This window comes from Oculina patagonica, chromosome 5, assembly GCF_052425735.1.
Source record: "Oculina patagonica isolate OP01 chromosome 5, crgOcupat, whole genome shotgun sequence".
In the NCBI taxonomy this organism is placed as follows: domain Eukaryota; kingdom Metazoa; phylum Cnidaria; class Anthozoa; order Scleractinia; family Oculinidae; genus Oculina; species Oculina patagonica.
Window position 1 is genome coordinate 18,284,959 of NC_135762.1, and position 20,308 is coordinate 18,305,266.

The window sequence follows — 20,308 nt, forward strand, 5'->3', positions numbered from 1 at the left end:
TGCAACAGCTCTGTTTCGTATGGTCAAGAGATGACCACACTCTTCAGGCAATTTTTTCGAATGACCGTTAATTTGAATGCTGGTGGTTAAATACAAGATACAAAATATGGTTGCTAAGTAGCAGTTGCGTAGATTACGTTACTTTAAAGTTTTTGAGGACAAATCTATTTCTATGGGGGCACGAACTCGCTAATTCGTTGCGCTTGTTACCTAAACAAGCGCAACGTTCGTTCGTTCGTTTGTTCGTTGCGCTTGTAGCCTAAACAAGCGCAAAGAATTAGCGAGTTCGTGCCCCCATAGAAATAGATTTGTCCTCAAAAACTTTAAAGTAACGTAATCTACGCAACTGCTACTTAGCAACCATATTTTGTATCTTGTATTTAACCACCAGCATTCAAATTAACGGTCATTCGAAAAAATTGCCTGAAGAGTGTGGTCATCTCTTGACCATACGAAACAGAGCTGTTGCAATAAATCGATGGAATACTATTGAAGCCTGGAACCTTTTTAAATAATTTATGTATGTATGTATGTATGTATGTATGTATGTATGTATTAATCATTTGCAGAGAGTAACTTTACATTGTAGCTTCTTAAGTGCTCTCAAAACTTCCCATGTGCACCATTTACCAACTAGAAGATGGTTTTTTGTTTTCTAGAGCTCTTGGTATTTTTTTTGCCTGATGACTTCTCTGTCATGTTAATTTTGTCTGTTGATTCAGTGACAGTGAGATGATTCCTAACCCTGTAATCTTTCAGTTTATTGTCAAGAGGATGGGACGATGGATTGATTTTGACAATGACTACAAGACACTATATCCCTGGTTTATGGAGTCTGTTTGGTATGTTTAATTAGTGGCAAACAAAACTTCATAACAGTAAAATTGAAATTATTTTGTAAATGCTAATGTGTCCACATTACCTTGCCTTTTCAACAGGTGGACATTCCAACAGCTGTTTAACAAAGGGCTAGTCTACAGGGGTTTCAAGGTACGACTTGTGCCAGCTGCCATTTTGTAATTAATTGTAGTATTTCCTGGGAAAACTGTTGTGAGGGCTAACATTTTATTGACCAAAAGTAACTTATAGTACATAAAGTAATTATAATATACTATATATTAATAATAGTAAAATATTCTCACTACCTACAATACACATGAATATAACAATGAGATATGGACGGGTGAAATTGGTCCCCAAATCCACCAGCTTGACCGCTAAACAGTCATGACTTCAAAGAAGATCAAGTTACAAGACAGTGCAATCCCGGGCAGTTTGCTGTCTAGGACAAGGACCAATTATTTACAATCTTTTCCTTAGAATATCTTCTTGGAAAACCACTCAGTTATCGAAACTTGATGATTCAACTAAGGTTAATCTTGAAACAGCCAAAGTAAAGGATTTTAACAGGTTATTAAAATACGAAAGCTCATAATTATTCACATACCGGACCAACGAAATGAATCAAATCTTTGCCAATAAATAAAGAACAATGGGATAGAATTTTCAGATCAGTTAAACAGGTTTCCAAAGAAAACTGATGAATTAAATGAGAAAATGAATAATCAATGAGAAAGAACAATAGCATGAATATATGAATAATAATCGACCCACAAAATGTGGGTACACAAATAAACTGTGGCTGTGTTGTAATGGCCCAGCCAACTCCTTTGTCATGGTCACACAAATTATGATGTTCACTTGTCAAGTGATTGCTTGTTTAAATATTATGAACACTCTGCTTTGTGTTCAGTGCGAAATGTATGTTTGTGTCATTCAAGCGTTTCATTCTTAGCGAGCGCTGAATGATCACCTTACAACCAAAAACTGTTTTGACATGTCCAAGCTATTTATAAACGAAACCATATATTACCCACAGGGCCCAGGCATTTCATTGGTCATGAAAGTTATGTTGTTTACAGCGATTGCTTGCCTGTATAAACAATCATTCACTTATTATAAAAACATTTACAAATACTCTGCACTTAGTTTTGTGTGAAATATTTATTTATATGACTCAAGCGTTTGTCTCAGTGCAAGCACTGAATATCCATGTTGCAAAACCGAAGAAGTGTTTTGAGTTTATTTTTGGAATCGAAGTGAAAATTGGAAAACCCAGCAAGAACATTTGCATCAAGGCACAGGTTTGTATCTAAAGTGGCATCTGCAATCAAAACATGCTGCTACCCTTTCCACTTAACAATTAGGGTGGTCACGTGACCAGTGCGGTTTTAAGCTCTAAGAGCTTCTTGTTAAATTTGAAGTATACATATTCTGTTGTTGCATGTGGTTGAATCCTTGTTTTTCCTGTACTATATTTGTTGCACAATTGCATATAGGGAGTCTGTGCCAGAACTTTCTTGGCTTTTGTTTGACCTCTTTGTTTATGCCATTGACTCAAGACACAAAAAGCACAAAAAGCTTGTTTTTGCTTAGTTCTATTTTTAGAATTGGACTGTGTTTCAAGGAAAAAGAAACATGCCAACTGTAGTCAGGCATGATTAAAAATAATAAAACATTGTTGTCACTGACTAAAAAATATAAAGAGGATGATTTGGTTAAAAATACTGTAACCTTCTTTAGCGTTAGTTCAAATGGCTTCCAGATGTAAATTAGGTGTTTTTGGAGGCAAGAATCCACTAGGGATTGGCCAGGATTTTATACATCTCAGGAATGTGCATGTGTTTGTTGATCAAGTTCAGCGTCACAGAGCCTATAGTCTATTGGTGAAAGATAGAGTGCATTAGCATAAGGTTTTAAAATTATTATAGTGGCTTTAAACACCCCTTAAATTTAAATTTCAGATAGGTTGGGTGGGCATTTACGGTCAGATTGTTACATTATTTTTGTGGCTATTTTGTAAGAAAGTAAATACTGGAATAAGTAATATTTATATTGCATCATAACTTCAGGTTATGCCATATTCTACAAGATGTAGTACTCCATTGTCAAACTTTGAATCCAACCAGAACTACAAAGAAACTATGGATCCATCAGGTAGGAATCAACCCTTATCCTTGCATTTGATTTCTTCTGTGATATAAGTGTGGTGTAGAGAACAGTTTCCTGCTTACTCCTGTGAGAGAACAGCTAGGGCATCCACCAGCATCAGGCACATTCCAGAGAATCCTCTGCACAGCATTCTTTGCCACTAACTTTGCTCACATTTCCACCTTCTGTTGTATGGGTTACATTGTTTTCAGGTCCAGTTGTTTAAGGTTGCCCTTAACTAATGTTTTCCCAAACTCCTGCAATGTTCTTTCCTTCCATTTAAGGTCATTGCCCTGTATTGCATATTGTGCATCCGTACTGTGCAGAATTTAATACGTAATTAGTGCGTGCACATTAACAAAATGGCGGCTTTTTTCTATGTGGCTTAGTCCGCGAGAGAAGTAAATATAATTATTGTTGCTTTATCTCGTAAACGAGTATGGTGACCTATCAATTTTTTCTCATATTTTGGGTGCAGTGATCAAATTCTTTCTGTAAAATGAAAACAGATCAATTTCTATGTTTGATAAATAAATTATCGCTAAAAATGTGTACTTTGCCTTACTCGCAGAGGAATTATAAAGGAATTACATGGAATATACAGGGTCTTACTGCTCCTAAACAAATATGGTGAACCCCCTTTTTTCAAAATTTAAGTTCCCTTAAAGTAATAAACCAGTAGGCGAAGTTTGGTTAAAAATCTATGTTCCGTTCTATTTCAGGGTAATGACCTTAATATTCTGAGATTTTTATAGGAATTGGAAGAGAAACTGATAAAAGCAAAGCAAACTGTAATATCCCAGAGCAGGCAGCATGACATTTATAGGGAAATTCTTGCTGCATAATGACTGACTGTGAACACGCCAGCCTTCGACTTTTGCATGACTTGCCTGTTGACTATAGTTTTTCTTGGAGCAAGAAATCAGTTAAGAATGTTTTGTTTATGGATGGAGTCAGTTTTACCTTTAGTTTCAGGTTCTGTGCACCCTTAAATAAATTTTCTAAAATTAATTAATTATAGTAATTATTTAATAATAAATTTGAATATTAAATAAGTAATTCATTTATACATGTGCTAATTTGTTTTGTTACAGTTATTGTGAACTTTCCTTTGGATGAGAATCCTGATGTCAGCATGATTGCCTGGACAACAACACCCTGGACTCTCCCAAGTAACCTTGCTCTTGTTGTAAACCCTGACATGGACTATGTCAAAGTTAAAGGTAATTGCTAAATACATATAAACTACAGTACTGTAGTGTGAACTGTGTATCAGGTCATACAATAGTATTGCTTCAGGCACTTTGTATTTGGTGTGTAGGGTTTGTGATTTATAATTATTGGTCATTTATTAATTTAAATAAACATCTCATGTATATTGAGGAGGCTGATTTTTAAGCTTTGAAACAATCCGAGCAAGAATATGTAATGTATTGTAATTAGGGTACCTGTATTAGTTCTTTTTTTTTTGTTGTTGTCTTTTTTGTTTTTTGTTTTGTAAGCTTTGTGTAAAAATATCAATAAAAATTTAAAAAAAAAAACATAAAACAAGTAATGTGCAATGTCAGGTTTTTCTAAAGGTAGTTTTTCACATGTACAGGAGGTAAAAACAGTTGTTGAATTGTCAGCAATGAAATATTGTATTGTTATTAATTTTTTAAAATTATTCTATAGCAAATTTTGTAAGTATGTAGTTAGTTTATTTCCTCATGTTAAGCTGTCATTTATGATCAATTTTACTTGCAGACAATTGCACTAACAGTGTTTATATCATGATGGAAGTTAGACTGGAAGCTCTGTTTAAAAAGTCAGACGAGTACACTATTCTGGAAAGGTTTGTTGTTTTGGGGATAGACAGATTTTTCCCCAGCATGATCTTTGCACACCAAGAGCGTGTTGTGTGTTTTTAAAGAGCAGTTTTGGGAGAGAGGTTTTGGTAGTGTCAACTTGTACATCTAAGGTTTATATAATTATAAACAGAATAATACATGGTTGTTTGGAGATATGAAATTTATCTTAACGTGTTCAAATCGATATCTCACTCGTTCATGCATTTGCACACTCGAAGATAAATTTCATATCTCCGTGCAGCCATGTAATTATCCTCTATGTCTCTAGATAAAAACTGTCCTTCAGTTTAGATTATTTATGTTGCAATCTTCTTCATTTGTACAGTCTAAGTTCCTATTAACACAACCAAACCTACAGAGCACCAATCTAATGCCTTCAGCTTGCTTGCTTAGAGTTGTTTTCAGTTGAGTGTCGTAAAGCTAAAGCCAAAGTGGTAGCTCTGGCCAATCATAATTGTTTGCTAACTAATCCATTGCAGGTTCCTTGATCCTCACAGTTTTGTCATAATGTCAAAACAGTTTGCTTGAACCCACTTTATAAACCACGTTTTGCAAGGTATTGTTTTTTGTTATGTTTCAACAGATTTAAAGGAGCTACCCTGGAAGGAAAGGCTTACAAACCGCTCTTCACTTACTTTCAGGATGTAAGTGTTATTCATGTTAACTGCTAGCCTTAAGGGGACTGGGGTTGAACATGAGACCACCTGGTCTAGTCCACAAGATAGATATGTTCTTTTAAATCTTGAAGAGATTTTTGGGAATTGACTCTCTGGCAACTTTAAGTTCAATAATTTGAGTACTTTAAGTTCAGCAGCTATTATTCAATAAGCTTGTCCTTCAAAACTTACTCTGGCCCCCTGAGGAACCAATCCTGGTAGCTAATCAGTGGTTTCACATTGTCCACAGTGAGGATGGAGCTGTCCTTGGCACTCCTGCCTGCCATGGTAGCACAACATGAAACCGACAATTTGGAGTTTGTGTCTCCACCTACAGATAATGGCCTGTTGTCCAACTTGAACTTAATGAACCACCCAGCAGATGAAGGCCAATCTTAAGTAAATGTGACTGGGGCCTGTTTAAAACCAACCCTCACTCAGAATGCTCTGATGTTTATTCCCTTTCAGGGTCCGAAATTACGCCAGCTGGCGACCGGACCGAAAGTTTTAGTCGCCAGATGGCAACTTCTGGTCGCCAATTTTTTTCGATTGGCTTTCCTTTTAAACTTAAAAGATGAAACACTTGTTCTTCTATAGTGTATTTTTGGCCATTGATATACTCAAAAACAGCTTGATTAAACCACAAAACAACAACGATATGAAAGCCAGTTCAACAGACCATAACCACTCAAAGAAATGCTGTACTTGCCTATAGGTAGAGTCTTAAGAAGTCTTCTTTATCAAATGTTAACTCTCTAACATTTATTATGGAAAATACTTTACAGTCTTACTCAAACATTCCGCTCTTAAATATAAAAAACATCATTTCCACCAACTTTCTGACATATTTTGACAGGTAGTTTTTCAAACGAAAAATACCAAAATTGCAGTCAGAAGTTGACATTAATACTCTTTATAAATTCTGACGCTGACTTATTTGAGCGTAAACAACGCTCATAATGTACTCAAAACGTTTCGACCGAGAATCTTCGGTCTTCTTCGGTTGTTAACTTGGCAGGAAAAGCAACAGCTTTCTTGACGGTTTCACATTTGTACGCGCACGCGAGTGACTAATACTACTACACGCTAACGCTGTGCGAGACTATGAACATTATGTGAGTGAGTTATATACATGAGGGATGTCTATGTGTTCATTTCCTGCATTCTGGTCCCTCTGCGAATGCCACGCTTCTAGGAAAAAGCCTCTTGTGGTAATCGCCTGACTTGTCCACCACCGCTACATGATTGAAATCCATATCATGGCCAAACGTGTTTGCGTGTTGCGCGATCTTAAGAGTTTTTGTTGCAAACACGGACTGCTCTTTGATGTTCTTTAATTCGAGTAGCTAATGCTCTGTCCGTTTGTCCATAATAGGTAAAACTGCAGTCAAGGCAGTTAACTCTGTAAACTACACATATAGACTGGAATGCCGTGAGTTTGTCCTTCGGTCTGGGGAAGCGTGTGCGTAACGTGTTAAGTGGTTTAAAGCCAACTTTGACCCCGTTGTTGCGTAGAACTTTTGAGATTCTTTCAGTTACGCTAGAACAAAAAACAATGTTGCGGCATCATTTGGAGTGTCGCTGCTGTCTGAACAGCAGAACAAGAACATGTTGCGTTCGTGGATCGTTGTAGCGAAAGCACATTGCTCGGCGTGCCCGCAATAGCCTCATAGGGAAAACTGTTGAGGAAAACAACATGGCGGCTCGCAATGTTTGAATCGTGTTGATCGCAGCTGTTGGCTGAGCTGTTGGAGAGTTTATACATTATGTAGCAAAACATTTACTTCAGTGTTATTTCAAGGACATTGCCAAGATAAAAAGTGAGTCAATAAATTGTTAAACTGAAAAACGGCTCCAAATTTTATCGTTAATCAATTTCTCTGAATACTCTTACAAAGCATCTTAGTCGCCAGCGGGCGATCACTTGCAAAATTCTGGTTGCCAGCTCTCAATATTTAGTCGCATTGGCGACCAGGAAGGCGCAATTTCGGACCCTGCCTTTATACATTTATGAAAACATCTTCGGTGAGACTGTCAATCTTAATTCTTGCTATGTCAGTTAAACCATTAAAGTTCACTCTCAAACCCAATGCTACACCGGGCCATGCCCAGTTAAAGACAAAAAATTCATATCTCTTACCAGTAATTGGAGCATCTGAGGAAGCTTATTTTGGAGATGGAGCAACTTGAATTGTATAATCGTACTACATGAAGAAGAACCCAGTGTATGGTGTCACCCAATCTTAATAGTCCCAAAGAAGGGGCGTGTTTAAAACACGAAATGACGAAATGATACTGAAGACAAAAGCCAAAGTTATACAATATTACCGTTCTACTGGAATTTTCATATGTTGCCAAATTTATCCTTGTAGATAAGTCCCGAAAAATAAATGAAACTGCAATCACAGATTCTCCGTCACGGAAACCCGCCACGAACCTATGGGTAATTTGGATTCCAGTCTCTCCCTGTTAACAGGGCATTGTTTGATATGCCTAGGACATTCTTGATCGAAATGTGGGCATTTCGTTTAGACATCGGAAGAAAATGATTTGTTTATCTCGTATTTACCACCGAGTCTCGGCTATGAAGTACCAGGTAATGCTTTGAGCTCCAACATTCACAAAAAATGGATTAACAAAACCGAACCTACTTCGCGATAAAGTTTATACACGATATCAGTGGCAAACATTCTTTTGATAATTGCACAGAAACTGAGTAACGTTCGATGTCATATCAGTCCTTCGATACAATGTAAGCTCTGTAGTGCAGTGCAGATACTGATAGGTAACTTGGCAAGTACTAAATGAAAAAATATCCTGGTTTGCTGAGACCTTTCAGCAATACGTTCAATTTGGCGTTGTGATTAAGTGACAAGTTTTCATTATATCCCTGGGCCAGAACATTGAAATGTTCCCTTGAAATAATTCAGTCTAGACATGAAAACAGAACTGCCTTGAAGTTCAAAGGGAAACCAAACTATATTATTTACGTGTATTTATCTTATCATTTTGTCATTTCGCCAGTTCGCCGTTTAGCCATTTCGTCATTTCAAGTTTTAAACACACCCCCAAAGAAGGGCACTGCTGAACTCAGAATTTGCATTAACTTCACTTGTTTGAGCAAGTTTATTGCATTTGCAAGAAAATGCAAATAAGAAAACCACCATCTACTGCAGACTACTATTTAATTCATAACCACGCTCATTCTGTTCCATTTACCTCTCTAAAATACAGGGGCAACCTTCTTTGAATCTGTAATCATTTGAAATCCTTAACTTGTCACTGCAGAATCTAGGCATGGCTTCTTGTCCCTCATTCAAGGAAAATAGACATCAACATACAACAAAAGGCATGATCTATGCTCACAAGAGGAATGCAAATGGGAACTTTTGTAATTGTTTGAAAAGGTCAAAGGAATATCATAATGGTCTCAACGGAGATGTTTTATTCATGAATGTGTTCATTATGTGTACAATTCACTTTGTTCCATTTTGTTTTGTTTGATTCTATAACAACTTACTTCATTTTGCAAAGTACGCTAAGCCAATTACATTTTCAGTGTCTCCTTTCTAGTTTCTACATTGTAGCTTGTTTTAACTTGAGGAATTGTACATTCTGCTGTTATTTTCCTGTTAGATGAAGTCTGATGGCGCTTTCAGGGTGCTAGTTGATAGTTATGTGACAGGTGAAAGTGGCACTGGGGTCGTTCATTCTGCACCAGCCTTTGGAGAGGTAAGTCATCATCATCATCATTATTATTTTATTTTATTATTATTATTATTATTATTATTATTATTATTATTACTATTACTATTTACATGTAATTTCTTCCAGAGCTTTGGCATCTTCACTCTTCTTTTTGTGAATTTTTCTTGGTATCTAAGTTGCTTTAGAAATTAGGCAGTCTGAATAATTTGATATATCAATACCTATTTGTCTGATGGAAATGTGGGTTGTGAAGTGCTATTTTTAGAATCAAGGCAGTTCGTTCAGAGGTTTATTACTTTGGCATTGTCCCCTTTGCAAACAAGTCTCCAGAAGTTATTGAGCTCTGGGTTTAAAAGGCAATAACTATAATAACTCTAATTAGAATTGTTTTCTCACAGGATGATTACCGGGTGTGTTTGGCCAGTGGAATTCTACAAAAAGGTGGTAAACTACCTTGTCCTGTAGATGCTAGTGGAGTGTTTACTAGTCAAGTGTCAGATTTCAAAGGACAGTATGTCAAGGTAACTGTTAAACACATCATAATCTGCAGGAGTACCTCTCACTGTCAAATCTAAATGTAAGCTGTGCTGTAAACATGTTTGCCATGTCCAATACATACACTAAATCATTCCCATAGGAATGGGGGTGCAACCTGTGTGTCCACACCCTGACACCCACCTACGAGCCTTGGAAGTCTGCTCATTGTGAAAAAAAAATTATCAAAATAAAGTAAATAAAGAGAAATCATATTTCTGTACTTCGACCATTTACAGCAGTTGTTGAGAAACGGCCACCGCATGAGATTTCCTACCATCTAGATGATTCCATTGCATTTTAACATCAAAGTGCCGTAACTTTCAGTGAAGTAATAAGTAACAGTCACTGTAAGGCAAAGGGTTAATTTTTTTGCAACCTGATGGTATTTTATTTTAGGAAACTAAACGTTTGAATGCAAATGAGATACTCTTGCAGAAAGTGTATCTTTCCCCAAGTCAAATCAACTCTTAATATTTATATAGACCCTATGCAAAATGTTTTTTTTTTTTTTTGTTTTTATTGTGTCACTTAATTAATTTTTTTTTTTTTTTTGTTTTAATTTTAAAAACCCCTTTTTTTTTTTTTTTTTTTTTTTTTTTTTTTAATTAAAAAAAACCCCTATAGATCGAAACAACTGCCTTAAACAGAAACTTTTTACCCAGGCGGGGAACTAACTTGTCTACAATTTAAAAATGAAAACGAAAAAAGCTGCTGGTATCAGCGAAAAATAAACAGTACTACAGTTAAGTAGCAAGGCTGACAACTTTGTAGAAAGTAATGCATCAGAGGCATGATAGAGACCAAACTGAAAGGTTTACTAAAATGCAACTGTGGACAGCTCTTATAATTTACACAATTTTCTAGACTCTAATAGCCAGAAAAGTGAGACAGACTTCTCAACCTTCTGAAGATTTTGAGAAATTGGCATTCCATTGTAGTTTGTACTGTAAGGTAAACCATTTAGTAGAGTCCCAGTCGATTATGTGGTTAGTTAGTGAATGATGTGCACTGAATGTGATTGGTGACACCCAGCTCTTGTCACTCAACACTGTTCACTCAGTCTTCCTGACAAACACCAGTCTTCCTGACAAAAGAAGCCTAGCAGTTGGAGCATTTGACCTTGTTGTAAACTGCTCCCATGTAACATGTTTATTGGTTGTTACTGTAGGATGCTGATAAGAACATAATGAAATGGCTCAAGCAGCAGCAGAGATTAGTTCACCAAAGTACCCATAAACATAGCTATCCGTTCTGCTGGAGGTAAGCAACTTATGCTGGCAATACTAAATATAGACATCAAACAACTGGTCAGAAGAGAAGGGATTTAAAAGAGAAGTTCATTCTCAAATGGCACTATTTTTCTTCAAGCCAATGAAAAGGTAATTTCAAGATATGTTAGTCACCAAAATTTCAGTTGTCAAAGAGTATTCAAACCCTATGAAATCTTTGTCTGAAGTAGTCCGAAAATCGAGAACTGGCCGCCGCCATCTTGGAGAAACTTAGCAGCCTGGCAATGTATGTGTGACATCAAAGAGCTCAAGTGAAAGTTTAGCAGGAAGTTTAAACGTTTGAATACTTGACACTCCTTGTTAACTTTGTGTGTTTTTTGAAATGCCTGTGTATGCAGCATCATTTTGCACAAACTGGGCTCCAAGAGATAGTTAAAGGTTAGCTCTTTGACATCATGCGTATATCGCCAGGCTGCTAAGTTACCCCAAGGTGGCAACGGCCAGTTTTCAATTTTTAGACTACTTCACGTTGGCGTGAAGACAGTAAAGCGGCATTTTGGAATGAACTTGCCCTTAAATGTAGTCTCCCTCGCAGCCGTTTTTAGTGTCGTCACGCAACAATCCTCCTTAGGAGGAATGTTGCGTAACGACACTAAAAACGGCTGCGAGGGAGACTATCGTAAATGTAGAGTGGCGATCTGTTTATACAACAAAAAGTGCTGTTAACCCTAAACATGCCAGCTTTTTGAAGGGGGTGGTCTGCAAATGCCAGAGAAAATCACGTTCTCACATTTATACCAAACTAAAAACATGTGTTGAAATAAATGTTCAATTCTACCTTCATGTTTTGGTCCAAGCCATCCAAAGTGACATACTCTTAAAAAGCAAGGGTTAAACTCTTTCCATAATCCAAAAAAAGCAATGGGAACCAAAATATATCTAGTGGTAAATCTAACATTTTTGCCACACTTGCGATCCACTGGCGAGTGAAGTCGCTCCACAACGCAGTACAATCGAAAGTAGATTCTGTCTTGTACCAACATGCCAAAGGAAATTCATCAGTTATCGATCAATGTTGAGGTCCTGAAGATCCCATTTCCAAGATTTCCTTGTCTCGTTTTGTTCTGAAAAACATAACAAAATGGCTGCCATTTTATCTTCTTACGCTCAAAACTCAGGTGACTGTCGGCTTCACGATTTAAATTGCGAAGGGTTGTCAAAGTTAACTAACGATCGATAGTACAGCAATTCCTATTGGCCCAATGTGTTTCCTGTGACTTAGTAACCAATCAAATTGCTCATTAGATCGGCCGCGGCAAATCTAGGTGTTTATCGATGGCCGTTTAAATTGGCCCACGGCATATCTATGGTTAAACGCCCAGGGGGCTTGCTTTTAAAAATAGCATTTAAGAGCTGGCACACATAACCATTGAATAGTTAAGGAATTGTTTGATCGGTTATTCCATGATAATAAAATATCCACAAAAAAGTGTCAATAAAAGGTGAATCTGGTGTGCAGAGAATTCTTAAGGCCTGGCTAAACTAGGAAACATTCAGTGTTGGGCAGGCAAAGGTACTTGAGTAACACTTGTGTGTTACTCAAGTGACTGCAAGCTTTTCTAAAGATTTTTTTTGAGTGGCACCATGCCTTTTTAGCCAAAGAAGTGGTGTTACTGCCCATTTAAAAGCTGTTTTAAAGCTTCTTGTTAATTCCAAAAAGCACTTGTTATGTCTGATGATTTTACATTATCCTTTTCCATTTTTCTTTATCAGAGCAACGTGATAATTCAAGTTAATTGACATGAATTTGAATGTCATATTTCAGGTCAGACACACCATTGATTTACAAAGCAGTTCCTGGTTGGTTCATTCAGGTGGAATCTATCGTTGACAAGCTTTTAACCAATAACAAGAAGTCTTACTGGTAAGAAGTGCAATCTCCTGTCTCTGTGTAACTCATGACTTGACATTGCATCTGTAACATGTAGCAGCAATAACAGACACGAGAGATTCTGTTGACACTGTTATTTATGTTTACTTAACACTTTTCCCAAGCAGCAACACATGGACTGTACTGTGTAAGTTTGGGGTTTCTAGCCCAAAAAAGGCTGCCCAGGTGAATACAACCATGGTGTGCTAGGAATCTGAAGTTTAATTTGTTTTAAAAAATACATACAATTTCTCTCAAGCCTTTTATAATTGTTAGTGTAGTTTTAATTTATTTATTTGTCTCAAATTGTGGTAAAGAAACAACAGAACAGTCAGCTGACAAGCTGACAAACCGACAAGGTTGTTCAAGATGTGCCATAATAGATGATTCTTCTTGAGCAATTATTATTTTTTGCATAATTTGTCTGATGCCCTTCCTTATACACGCAGAGGCAATATCTGTCTGAGTGGAGTTTGTCTCCCAGATCATTGTTCAAGATGCACTGAAGCAGTTCATCCTTGTGCCTGTCTTTATACTACTTGGACACAAAAGTAGATGTACACTTAAAACCAATTCTTAAGTTTTCCAGACAGATTATGCATCTTTGGTATGACAACAGCCATTCACAGGCCTTCATAACCAGTCAAACAAAAGAACATACAAGCACAAATTCTAACTGCAACTCATATATATAATTATATTTTGCTCTTTTATTTCATTCCTAAAGCATGTTATTTTGTTTTGATAGGGTTCCAGAATTTGTGCAGGAGAAGCGTTTTCACAACTGGCTTGAAAGTGCACATGACTGGAATGTGTCAAGGAATCGTTACTGGGGTACACCAATTCCTCTGTGGGTCAGTGACGATTATCAAGAGGTATGTTAACTGGTCGTATTGACAGACTGCTCTGGCCTGCACAATGGATAAAAAGCTAGAGTTGTGTGTGAATTGCTAATCAAGCAAATGGCAAAGGGAAGTGTTCAATTATTGTTCACTCACGATTTTCACTCAACAGGTCGTGTGTGTTGGATCCATTGATGAATTAGAACAGTTATCAGGAGTCAGAGTTAAGGATCTTCACAGAGAGAGGTGTGTAATAATTGGGAGTTGATTTGTGCAAATGATAACTTCAGTATCATCTTTTAGCGATAAAAAAAATACTTACCATTAGACATTCAATAATAAATTATACTTAGTCTAAGTATTGTCTCAAGGACAAATGAGGTAAACTTTCATTTATTTTTTGTAACAATTTACATCTTCTAGTGTGCATTATACAATAAAACAAGTACAAAGAAATGTTCACTTGTTGTTTTGAGGTATAATACAGTCTAGCAAGATTTCTCCATCTCTGTGACATTATTTTATTATACAGCCCCTTGAGCCAGAAAATCCTGCTATCTTTTGGAGTAATTTGCCTTAATATAAAATTACTTCTCATAAATTATTAAGTAGAAGTCTTCTTTATTCTGCTGTTATTTAATAATGTCCTTTACTTGTTTGGCAGCGTGGACCACATCACAATCCCATCCAAAACAAACAGGGGAGTTCTCAAAAGGGTCCCTGAAGTGTTTGACTGCTGGTTTGAAAGTGGAAGGTAAGTGCAGTGGAATCAGTTTCCCCAAACCTGCTGTCCTCCTTGTATTAACAAACCTTGTGGATGTACCTTTTAATAGAGTTTTTTCCTGTTTTTGTGCAGTATGCCTTATGCACAGGCCCACTACCCATTTGAAAATAAAAAGGAATTTGAAGCATCATTTCCAGCTGATTTCATTGCTGAAGGAATTGACCAGACTAGAGGATGGTAAGGTGGTGTTGTTGTTGTTGCTGCATATACATCTCATTTCAACAACGTTGTCATAGAGAAACAAAAAATAATAAAAGACCAATAGGAATTGATTATTAGGCAAACAAATTGCATCCTGGGGTTGTAATGATTAGCAAAACAGTCAGCAGTGTAATGACAGGCTTTGGACTTTTCCTTCTGAAAATACCCTCTGTGAATGATGGAAGCTATTAATAAAGATTAATCTTATTAATTCCTTTTTGCCTTTTATCATTTTTTTTCATATGACAAGGTTATTGCAATTATACTGTAGGGGTACATTAATGATTGATATAACTAAGTCTTGCCAGTCTTTCTTGTGCTTATTTAATGATATATTTTACAGGTTTTATACCCTGCTGGTGATTTCAACAGCTTTGTTTGATAAGCCACCATTCAAGAATCTCATTGTCAATGGACTAGTTCTTGCTGCGTAAGTTAATTTTCTTTTTAGTAACTGACTTGTTACCTTTCTTTGGTCAGTGTTGAAATGGGCACATTGGCTTTTATCCTTTTGTGCTTGTTGAACATGTTTTGCTTTCCTTGGACATTGTTAGATGACTATTGGCTGCTTATGAATTAAAAATTTAACATGTGTTTGATTGTATTAATTAATTATTCTGTATGATTTGAAGGGATGGAGCAAAGATGAGTAAGAGAAAGAAGAACTATCCTGATCCAATGGAGATTGTTACCAAGTATGGAGCTGACGCTTTGAGGTGAGTGAGCATGAATGCAACAGCTTAAAGTATTAATTGCAGAGCTCCGGGGAAGAACGGCCCCTGGAATTTCTGGCTAATTCGAACATTATCGTAACACAGGGATGTAGCTAAGAAAACACTTAGCCGGCTCATCAACAAGCTGAGCTGGCTTTTCTGGCCTAGGTAGCTCTAAAAGTTTACCTAAGTCTTTGTTTTCATGTGAAATTTCAGCCGGATTTAAGTTCTCTTTCAGCCGGTTAAATTAGCCGGCAGCCGGCCTTAGCGACAACCCTGGTAACAGCTCCAAATTACGCATGCAGGTTTGTTTACGTGTGCTTAACACTGTCCTGTATTTCATTTTGCTGGTCTTTGGTTCGTTTTCGAAAAATAACATATGCAAAAAAAAAAAGATTTTGTAGCTTACATTGTCCACAGTAATAATAATAATAATTAATAATAATTTAATACTTATTCGGCACAAATTAGCATGTGAATATGATCAAATGCGCCTACATCAAGTTAATTTAAAACTTAAAAAGAAGAAAAACAAACAAATTTACAAATATTATATGAAGATATATAAGAATACAATTAAAAACTTTCCTAGTATAAAAATCGAAAACTCAGGATTAAAATTAAAACTCAATCTAAAACTAAAATTCGTGGAATTCATGCTAAAAAAGAGGCTCTAGCTGTAACACGCAAATGCTTTCTTGAACAGTAATCCAGCACTAGACATTTTTCCACGCATCGCGTGTGCAAATCTTGCCTCCAGGATTTTTATTACAGTCGTCCGGGATGTAAAAACAGCATTTCACAAACCAACTTTGCCGACCGCCATTAATTTGCTCCCAGGCAGTAGCAGCGAGGGACTGGGATCGCTATTCTATTGTAACGTCTTAAGTCACATGTAAGGGTTTCAAGTACAGAGAACAAAAATGGTGCATTTCTTGGGAAAATAAACTACTGGTTGGTTTGCGAGCAAGTGCGTCCACTTGGCAGTTAAAGTCTGAAAACCCGTAAGTCTCACAGCATTTCTCGAAGAAATGAGAGATGTTCGGCCTTTGTTTTGTACAATAGTGCCTTTTAGCGCTCAAGAGAAAGTTGTCTGACAAAGGCCGGCGGAGCCAAGTGGTAAATATTAAAGTCTAAAAACACAGATCTCTTGTCGGGAACTATGTCAGCATGAGTTTTGCGGTGTCCCCTTGGGTGCTCAGGGCTCGAGACTAACGGTAGCCAACTAGCCAAAGGCTAGTAGAAATGCAGTTTTGGCTAGTAGGTTTTGGACTTTCACTAGCCAAAATGGCTAGTGAAAATTTCAGGCATTAGTGCAAAGAAATTGCATTTATTAAAATCGTATCTGATCATGAGTGAATGGAATTAACAAGTAAACTGTAATAAAAGAATGTGTACATGCTGTCAAAGTATTGAAAAGCGAACAAACCATTGCAGTAACTTTGTTCAGAGATCTTCAGAGACCTTTTTGTGAGGAAAACAGCGAGTGATCATGACTGGAAATTGTTTCTGCTAAAATCCTTGAAGCATAACTTCACCGTAACGTCGATCAGCGGTCTTGGGTTCGAAATTGCCACTCATTGGCCACCAATGCGACTAACATTTCATCCTTGGTGACTAAAAATTCTGATTTATTCGCCAAAATGGCAATAACATTTCTCTGTGTTGACAATTAATAATGGTTACTTTTCCAGACAATTTGGTCCTTTCAGAAAATAAATTGGAAGATTTTTGCTTCTAAACAATTTAAATAGAGAAAAGAAGTTGATCTATCGTTTTCGTTCGATCCACAAACATTAGAAAACTTGCCGTGTTAGAAATCATCCTATATTGCATAGTACGTCATGTATACCTATGGATTGTGTTTGTGTTATGCACCGCTATCCGATCACCATCCGCCAGGTTGATTTCTTCGATGTTCCTTATGGTTCCTTGCGTTTGCCACAAAGTTAGTGGTCACAAAATCCTACATTATGTATTTGTTTTAAGATGTTTTTGTTTTTCTTTTTTAGTGGATTAATTTCTACAAATGATCTTAGACACTTTTGAACTAGTCCAAATTTGATTGGCAAAAAAGTTAGTCTCGAGCCCTAGTGCTGCAGCGACAAAGTTGCCGAGAAGCGAACTGGTTTTAGACTTTAAAAAATTCTTTAGATGTTTCGCAGGGCACCTTCCCCTCGCAAAATTTTTTCTGTGCCTCATTAAATATTCATCAATCAATAAATCAATCAATCGATTCGTGCCTTAGTTTATGTTGTTTTCACAAGATTTTTGTAGATGTGTGATGATGTAAGGAGTGGAGATAGAAGTGAGAGCAAGCTGGCAGCACTTAACTGAAAGCAAAACTAGTATAAAGTGGCAACACCAGCAAACGTATTCAGTAAAACAGTCTATCACAACAATCAATCTTTATTTCACTTTCACCTCAAATTACAGCTAACGGTAACAGATTAAAATAGTCTTGCCCGAAACAACAAAAATTAGCTGACCCCAAGCAGACTGCAGTGACAGCTAGCCGCAAGCAAACTGGCATGAAAGCTTACTGCACTAAAAGCGCGATCTAAACTTAACTTGAAACCTTAACCCTAATCCCTTGGGGAATTAGGGTTAAGCTTTTTCGCTAGGGTTAAGCTTTTGGGTTAGGGCTAGGCTTTTGCGTTAGGGCTAAGTCTGTAACCCTGATCTGAAACTCTAACCCCGACTCTAAGGCCTTGGGGTTACCTTTTGCGTTAGGGCTAGGACTACAACCCTAAAAATTTAGAAAGAAAGACCAGTGAAATAAAACACGGGACAGTTTTAAGCACACATAAACAAACCTGCATGCGCAACTTGGAGCTGTTTCGTTAATGTTCGAACTAGCCAGAAATTCCAGGGGCCATTCTTCCCCGGAGCCCTTCAATTAGAAATAAAGCACGAAAACAAAATTTGAATGTTATGCATTATGGTTATAACTTTTTGGAAAACCGTGTTTTATATTCTCATTGACACTGGTTATTATGTGATTATGCACCAGAGAGGTAAATAAGTTATCAGTTTTTTTGAAAATGAGTATGGTGATCTATCATTTTTTCTCCTGTTTTGAACTGAGAAATAACTTTCTTTCTATAAAATAGATACTGACCAATTCTCAGTGTATAATAAAAACAATCGTCAAAAACCTGAATTATGCAATCAATCATAAAAATAATCATATATGACATTATAATGTACAAACAAGGTTCTGTTGTGGCTCCTGAGCAACAGATTCATAAGTTACTGAACTGACAAAAATCCTAGTGCAGGTTCTATTTCAGTGGAACGACCTTCAAACACCTGAAAAAACAAAATGTAGAAAACACTACCCTACAGCTTGCTTTTTTTCTAAAAAAAAATACTTGTGTTCTCAAATTCCCATTGTGTTTAACAAAAATGTACATGTAATGTATGGTTTTTGCTTGATGTGTTATTAAAATAAAGAGGAGTAGCTAGTGACTTCAGTGGTGACAAGCAGAGTTGGTGCCTTCTGGATCTTGGCCACTAAACAAATCAGGAAAATGCATGACTTAGCATAAAGTCGTCATTGACCAAACTGTGCACAACTGTACCATCTAACAAAAGTAGATCACAAGTCAGATTGTGTTATAAAGACATAAATTGCTGTTGTACTAGGTTGTACCTGATCAACTCTCCTGTAGTCAGGGCTGAAACTCTCAAGTTCCAAGAGAAAGGAGTCAAGGATATCATTAAAGATGTGTTTCTGCCTTGGTATAATGCTCACAGATTCCTTTTACAGAACATTCAACAGATGGAGAGGGTACGGCAGCCTGTTTCTCTTTAGTGTTTGTAACTTTAATTGATGATTGAATAATAACGTAATAATTTTGTTTCTAGGAAGGTGTGGGGTGCTTCCAGCTGAGACACGTGTAGTAGTTTGATGTACATGTATGCTGTGGGTTTTTGGACTCTTACACAGAATCTTTTAAATTTCTATGTGAAACAGGAAGGACAGAAGTTTTTTCATGATGAAGCAGTTTTGTTGAAGTTGGGGAACACACTTGATCGTTGGATTCTCTCCTTTACTCAGAGTTTGGTGTTGTTTGTCAACAAAGAAATGGCTGGTTGGTACATTGTTAGCTTTCATAGTGCATAAGGGGCCATATTAAAATTTGACTTTTTTGTCACATGGATGCCCATCAGGCTATATGTGATGCCTTGTTAATTGACACGTACAAATTTGACATGATAATTTATGGTTTATTCTATAGTTCTTCATCAAGTTAAAACATAGGAAATCATAATCGTGATGGTGGTTTAATTAAATACTGCATCTTAATTAGCATAAATTTTTACGGCTTCATTTCTCTGTTTTACTTTTTAACTGCGCTGCGCAGTTCTTGCTCTGCAAGCGGTTTTTTTTTTTTCTCAGTGACCAGACTGATGCCCCGCTCGGCCGGGCTCGGGTCACGCAAGGTTTAAAAGCTAGAAAAAACTTACCAATGGGAAATTTTCAAATGCTTTGGTCTTAATAAGCATGTTTAGCATGAAATGTCCCATTTTGAAGCGTTTTACTCAAAGAAATTTCTAAATTTTCATGCGTCAAAAGAAAAATATATTTCAGCAGGCCAGAATCTGTGAATAAATACCATTACGTTGGTGTAAAAGAATGTGCTGACATGACAAGTTTCACTTTCGATCGGCTAGACCTCGAGTCACGTAATTTTCAAAGCTATTATCAGCTTCCTTTCAAATCTTTGCGAAGCCATTAATCTTTCCTTACAAAATTCAGTGTGAAGTATTTTGAAAAGTTTGAATCGAAGAAAATACTAAAATTTCACGCTTTAAACAAATACGCTTTAGCGGGCAAGAATTTACATTTATTTACATTACG

At 36.8% G+C, this 20,308-nt stretch overlaps 1 protein-coding gene across 1 annotated transcript in view; it reads left to right on the plus strand.

The window, feature by feature from the left end:
* Nucleotides 1-20,308, plus strand: part of LOC144653118 (isoleucine--tRNA ligase, cytoplasmic-like) — a 46,405-nt gene that overhangs the window by 13,230 nt on the left and 12,867 nt on the right. Inside the window, exons 6-23 of the mRNA XM_078513030.1 lie at nucleotides 760-842; nucleotides 939-990; nucleotides 2,913-2,997; nucleotides 4,086-4,214; nucleotides 4,738-4,825; nucleotides 5,425-5,485; nucleotides 9,134-9,229; nucleotides 9,604-9,726; nucleotides 10,911-11,002; nucleotides 12,797-12,895; nucleotides 13,650-13,776; nucleotides 13,916-13,989; nucleotides 14,408-14,497; nucleotides 14,600-14,704; nucleotides 15,072-15,158; nucleotides 15,361-15,444; nucleotides 19,090-19,234; nucleotides 19,421-19,538. Of these exons, the coding sequence (XP_078369156.1) occupies nucleotides 760-842; nucleotides 939-990; nucleotides 2,913-2,997; nucleotides 4,086-4,214; nucleotides 4,738-4,825; nucleotides 5,425-5,485; nucleotides 9,134-9,229; nucleotides 9,604-9,726; nucleotides 10,911-11,002; nucleotides 12,797-12,895; nucleotides 13,650-13,776; nucleotides 13,916-13,989; nucleotides 14,408-14,497; nucleotides 14,600-14,704; nucleotides 15,072-15,158; nucleotides 15,361-15,444; nucleotides 19,090-19,234; nucleotides 19,421-19,538 (1,738 nt within the window). The remainder of the gene's footprint in view (nucleotides 1-759; nucleotides 843-938; nucleotides 991-2,912; nucleotides 2,998-4,085; nucleotides 4,215-4,737; nucleotides 4,826-5,424; nucleotides 5,486-9,133; nucleotides 9,230-9,603; nucleotides 9,727-10,910; nucleotides 11,003-12,796; nucleotides 12,896-13,649; nucleotides 13,777-13,915; nucleotides 13,990-14,407; nucleotides 14,498-14,599; nucleotides 14,705-15,071; nucleotides 15,159-15,360; nucleotides 15,445-19,089; nucleotides 19,235-19,420; nucleotides 19,539-20,308) is intronic.